The sequence below is a fragment of the Atta colombica genome, unplaced genomic scaffold (assembly GCF_001594045.1).
Source record: "Atta colombica isolate Treedump-2 unplaced genomic scaffold, Acol1.0 scaffold150, whole genome shotgun sequence".
In the NCBI taxonomy this organism is placed as follows: domain Eukaryota; kingdom Metazoa; phylum Arthropoda; class Insecta; order Hymenoptera; family Formicidae; genus Atta; species Atta colombica.
This window is the reverse complement of record NW_017259240.1, coordinates 641,060-647,382: the sequence shown is the minus strand read 5'-3', so window position 1 is coordinate 647,382 and position 6,323 is coordinate 641,060. Positions and strand designations below refer to the sequence as shown.

Sequence of the window (6,323 nt, the reverse complement as noted above, 5' to 3'; positions counted from 1 at the left end):
TTACATATATATTATAGACTTGTCTAATATTTCATCAAACGCAAAAACCTTCTTAATAAATATAACAAAAATATCATAGGTTACCAATGAGTTACCTACGCGATATAATAATCAAATCATTTAAAATTTCGCGAAACGGAACATGTAAAAAATATGTAAGTGAATATGAACATATAAGAAATATGTTAAATAATTAAATTTGTAATACTCTTAAAAAATATATAAATTTTTTGCAGACTGACCTTGCTTAAAATTCAAATTTTCCAGTTAATATTTTCAACAATTGGCTCTTCAACAAGGTGACTCTCATTATTATCTTAATTTGCTGCAGTATTGAGCATATTTTCAATGCGTTATGCGTCTAAAAATAAGAAAAGAATGTTACAATTACTTTATTCAATATAAATGTAGCATTATTCTAAATATATAATCATTAAATGTAGTTAGTAGAATTTATTTGTATTATACTGATCTTTAGGACTCAAGTTAGAATTTGTTATATTACTTATTACTGTTATATTATTCTCTAATATTGTATGGGAGTTACAATGTTCGCATTATTTTCATCAAGTATCAAGTACTACTTCAGCATCAAGTATCTGATTGATAAATTGTTCATTTACAAACAATAAATCTATTGTCATTAATCCGATATTTGATATAATATGCTATATACATTAGATTTCTTTCATCTACTTTATCTACTCATTACCAGAATCCGGATGTCGATGCTGTTTTTGTTACTCTAAATCGCTGCAGCATCGCAAGAAGCACTGCTGTTTATACCGGTGTAGCATAGCATAATTTTATATGTTATAAAGCTATTTTAATACATAAATGCTAAAATTTTTAATTTTATAATTTATTTTAATAATCTGTTACTCAATGTTACAAATCCAACAAATATATTTTTTTTTGCTCTACACGATGCTTTACTACGCTAGATCGTTACAATAACGTAAACGACTGTTTCTTATAACATTGTCACGGCACGTAGCGCTTAGAATTAGAAGAAAATAGAGATCCTAACTTTGCTCATTAAACATTTATGGGCCTGTTTGGAAATATTACCGAGCTTCCCAATATGTTCACCAAACTCGAATGTTTTCGAACTATGTAGTATTACAGAGAATTATTTCATCCTTGTTCAATACTTAGCAACAATAAGAATCAAATTTTTTACTGTTTTATTGTACCAATTTATTGGAAAAATTCTAAAAAATATTTATTTGTACATATAGATTCCAAATATTGAAAAATTTTAAATTAAAACTATGAAAAGAAATTTTTAAAAAATCGATATATTTTAGAATAATATATAATAAATTAAGATAATAAATTAAGACAATAACAGTGAAAATTTTTATAAGATTCTTACTCTTGTACTTGTATTTAACCGGAATTTTTAATTTTTTTTTTGTAACATTTATAAATCATGTTCCATTCTTCCTACAGAGGTCAACAAATTTTTGCATAATGTACAAAATCATTTATAAAGTCAAAATTAGGAACATACTTTAAAAGAAATTTTAATGTGTTACTGTTATTCGTTACTTATTTCAAAAAATAATGTATTACCGTTACTTGAAAAAATAATGCCCCGGTAAAAAATTTTTCATGCATGAATATGCATAAACATGTATAAATACATAAATATTCATAAACATGTACAATCATATATGAAATATGTCCATATTCATACATCTCTTTTTCTTTTATAAAATTACTTTTTAAATAAGTGTAACAGAAATAATAATAGTAATGTGAAAACATTAAAAATTAAAGAGATAATTTTCGCATTGTTTGTTTCAGAAAAAAACAAAAACAAATTTTTAAAAATATAAAAAAAATATACAATTATGCATAACTTTAGATATAATTATACATAAGTATAATTATATCTATTTTAATTTTTTTATATTTCTTCTAACTCGATTTTTTTTCTAAAAATAGTATGAAAATTTTTAATTATTTTTAATATTTTCACATTACTATTATTATTTTTATTATATTAAAAAGTAATTTTACAAAAAAAAGAAGGATATATGAACATGTATGGATATATTTCGTATATGATTATACATATTTATGAATATTTATGCATGTTTATATATATTTATATATGTTCATGCATGAACAATTTTTTACCAAGATTTATGTTATTAAAAATGTATTTTATATAAATGAAATATTCCTGTCCAATGAAGAACAATGAAATCTATTGAATAAATATGAAGATAATGGAAAATTTGTCTTACCTTGCATGTATGAAAAAAAAGAATCCTTTCCACAAGTTACAGATAATTAACTGACAAAACTGACAGCAAAACAGTTCCATTTGACCAACTGAAAAAAGATTAATTATTAAAGGATGAATAATAAAAATAATGTGATACATCATGTACATTATGCAGAAGGCATCCCTTGTTTAATATTCTATGAACAACAAAGAATATTCATTATATACAATATGTCTGAAAAACCTCTAAATAAAATATCGAATTAACGATTTGGCCAGGTGGCACAAATTCATGATAAATCTTGCAGAATCAAAAAATACGACGAGTATTATCTTCATTTTTTATTTTTGTTTTTTATTTTTTATTTTTGAACTTTTATTGGTCTCGCTTAATTAGAGGCTATTCATGTAGTCGACTGTCTCTTTGTTTGCGAATCGTACATGAAATATCATGTCTTGTTACCAGTATCACCGAGTTTTTATAAAATCTGGATCCTTGTCTGCCATTTCAACAAAGTCACGACAACAATTCACACGCATTTCTTTCTGTTCTGGAGTTAAAAAATGTGGAACAAAGCGCGCACAAATTTTTCTACGGTTCAAATCTCCCCATGAATGATGGAATAGAAACAGTGTCTTTATTTTTAACTGTTCAGATATCGCACGAAGTGTCAGATGAGGGTCCTCGGTAAAGAACGCACAGCTTCCATAGTTTTCTCATATTGAGCCGTTGGTTGATTACTTCTTGCATCGTCATCCAGTGATTGCCGGCTTTTCTTAAAACGTTTAAACCAGTCGAATGTTACTATGCGTGCATCCTCTCCGAACGCTGTTTTCATCATTTCGTGAGTTTCTGTTGCAGTTTTGCCAAGTTTGAAACAAAACTTAATACACGCTCGTTGCTCCATCGTAAAACTTGAACGACACGTTTAAATACATAAATCAAAACACGTCCTTACTTGCCAAGTATTCAATCGATATTAATAACTCGCACATGTTCTGCATGAAGCTTCTTAGAAACTATTTCTAACGTCGGCCGTTAGATGGGGCGATTTGTCTCATAAGAAAAAAAATCAGTCCGGGAACTTTTCAGACATACTAGGTGCTTTCCAATTGCAATTTCCCTAGACACTTTCGTACACACGGCGACTGGCGACACAAGTTGCGTTCCAATTGTTCATTATCGTCAACACAACGCTCAGTCATCTGTACTCAGTCGAGGACTGTGTAAGCTTGGTTTTCTAATGACAATTACATGTTACTAACTGCAGCGACTATAAATAAGGAAGACATTGAGTGGCCGGCACTTTTATCTTTTTTTATTTAATACAGGAAAAAGCTACATTTAATCTAACTCTATTCGAAACGGATCTCAACCATGCACATTCTATCCCAATTGAATCGTGCACTTTGTGCGTTCCTGTGTACGTTGTGTTAAGATGTGTAAACAATTGGAAAGCACCCGTTGTGTATGCATAATGTATCACATAATGTATCATTTTATCCTTGTTTAATATTCGGTGAACGATGAGGACAAAAAAGATAGATTTCGGTTTGTTCGCGTCGCACCGCATGCTCCAATATGCTTCTGTCATGGCTCACTCCAATGCCCTCATTAGAGTGAGTAGGAACTATGGCAGGAGCATGTTGGAGCATGTTGGAACAAACCTCCAGAGAGAATCGAAGAAGAGTCGAGCATTCTCTTTTCTAATTGGTTCCACTCTATTTATCTGCTCACTTCCACAAATGTGCATGAACATATATACACAATACTAGTGCGATACTAGTGTGTGCAGCACCGTTCCATTACGTTCCTATTATATCTCCTACTCACTCTAACGAATGGCGGCTTCCGGCTGAATCCGCTTCACTTTCCTTTGATTTTTGGATTTCTGCGCATTAAGCCGGACATCATGCGCATTAAGCCGGTTTTACATTAGTTGCAAGCAAAGTTGCGACAGCCAATCTGAAGTTTTTGAAATCAACGGTTCATAGTGACTGCCGCAACAAACTTACAATCAGCTTGCAATTAATGTAGAACCGGCTTAAGGAGAATACTCGATTAAAATTGATCAATTTCCTACGAATTAAGACTTCACGACCGTCTACAATTTCTATGTAGAGAACCCTTAATGAGATTCGCATTTCGTGAATCTCGTGTTCGCCTGACGAAACATATACTGCCGCGGTGATAGGAATTAACAGAGTATAACGGTCTTGATATGCACCAGTGCACGTTATTCCCGAAATCGCTATTAATAATCGCAAATTGTTATTAATTGTCGATAATATCATCGTTCTTCGATTATCCGCGGATCCGTGAACGGTCGCTGCTATTGGTATATTCTTCTAGATCAGCCAATAACAGCGAGCATTGAGTCTGCTGAATGCGACCATTTCCACCATTTCCATACGTTTGCATATACCATGATATATCATCACTGGTCCGCACAGAACATGATCACGTCTGAATTTTTTTTCTTATACGTGGAAACTTACATACTTTATAAATTAATCAAAAATCACAACGATTCAATTGAAAGGCGCAGAAATGTTGATGCGAGCATCCATAATCATTCGCCGGCAAGCATTGCTAAAATCAAACATGATTTCGCAGGTAAAATACTAAATATTTTGCGGCTTTTTAAAGGTTAAAAAGTTATTACCTGGTGGCAAGAATTATAAAACAAGTTTATATTTTAATGAAAAGAAATTGATCAATAAGTATCTTATTGACTCTAAGATGGACACACAAATTCTGAAAAAAATATGTGTATACATATTAATAATTCCGTACTAAATACATTTAATTTATTATGTACATTGATATATAGGATTTATATATTGCTTTTACTTCTGTTTCTTCATTTTATAAATATATTCTATATATAAATATTCAAGGAATGAAAAGTTATTTTTTAAGAGTAATAATAGTAAATAATTATCGTTATTGATTCTCAAAAATAATTCTTTTACTGTTATTGTTATCTACTTAAAAAGTAATGTTACTTTTTGTGTTATTTTTTTATGTTAAAGTAAGTAAAATCAGTTTAAAAAATTGTGTAATATTTTTTGTTTAAATATTAAGGAAAACAGTAAACGATTATGATACTAAATTGATATGTAAAAACACAAGAAGGAAAATGCTTTTTTAATTTGAGCTAGAGCTTCGTAATATTTCAGAATGAATTTATACATATACATATGAAATTTCTAGTCTTGAAACATAATCCAACTGAGGTGATATTTTTTACAAATTTTGTAATACATCATTTCTGTCAAACTTAAAGATTGATATTTATAAAGTTTGTCTTTAATACAGTTCTGTGATTGGTTTATAACATGATTCTTCTCATCATAAATCAATCAGAGCCATATTAGTATCTTTAGATATTACTTAAAACAATCTTAAGGTAAGAATAAATTATGAATATTGTCCAAAGATTGAATATTAAAAAATTATGTCATAGTATATAAATAAGTATAAAATATAAAATATAAAATATAAAATATATAACAATTAAAGTAACTGTAAAATTCATTACCAAAAGAACGTAATTATTTTAGTTATTATTACAATTATTAAAAAAAAAGATAATTTAAATTCATTACCAATTTATTATCAAAAAAAGTAACTTGTGGTAATAACAGTGTTATAAATAATGTGTTACTTCTATTTCCTGTATGTACTATATACTAATGCACATTATATTTTATAATAATCTGTATATTTTATTTAGAAGCTAATATGACAAAATACTTGTTCAACGAAAATTTTTTTTTTTTAGGAAATTGTTACACATAGACATATCCATTTAGTCACTCAGAAAAAAAGGATTCCTAGAAATAATTCTTTATTGAATCTGCATAGAAACTATAGAATTACAGGAATTTCTTTAGTGCGTTATGCTAGTACAAATGAAACCACAGAAAGTGAAACTCCAGCAAGTGAAACTATAACAAATGAAATTCCAGCAATTGAAACTATAATAAATGAAACACCACCACAAAATAGTCCATATAATGAAATACCAGGTATAGAAGCATCTTTGAAAATTAATATTTCTAAGTCCTTTTTATAAAT

The 6,323-nt window shown here is 28.8% G+C and overlaps 1 protein-coding gene and 1 long non-coding RNA gene across 3 annotated transcripts in view; one reads left to right on the top strand and one right to left on the bottom strand.

The window, feature by feature from the left end:
- Nucleotides 1-284: 284 nt before the first annotated feature.
- LOC108685326 lies at nt 285-3,200 on the bottom strand. The gene is made up of 3 exons (XR_001931664.1): nt 2,703-3,200; nt 2,259-2,346; nt 285-361 (listed from the first exon to the last, which is right to left on the bottom strand). It is a non-coding gene; the product is annotated as an uncharacterized LOC108685326 (long non-coding RNA).
- Nucleotides 3,201-4,693: 1,493 nt separating this feature from the next.
- LOC108685293 (mitochondrial inner membrane protein OXA1L) overlaps nt 4,694-6,323 on the top strand; it is an 8,066-nt gene continuing 6,436 nt past the window's right edge. For both annotated transcript variants that reach the window (XM_018190010.1, XM_018190009.1), the window contains exons 1-2: nt 4,694-4,856; nt 6,028-6,274. In XM_018190010.1, the coding sequence (XP_018045499.1) occupies nt 4,791-4,856; nt 6,028-6,274 (313 nt within the window). In that variant the 5' untranslated portion in view covers nt 4,694-4,790. The remainder of the gene's footprint in view (nt 4,857-6,027; nt 6,275-6,323) is intronic.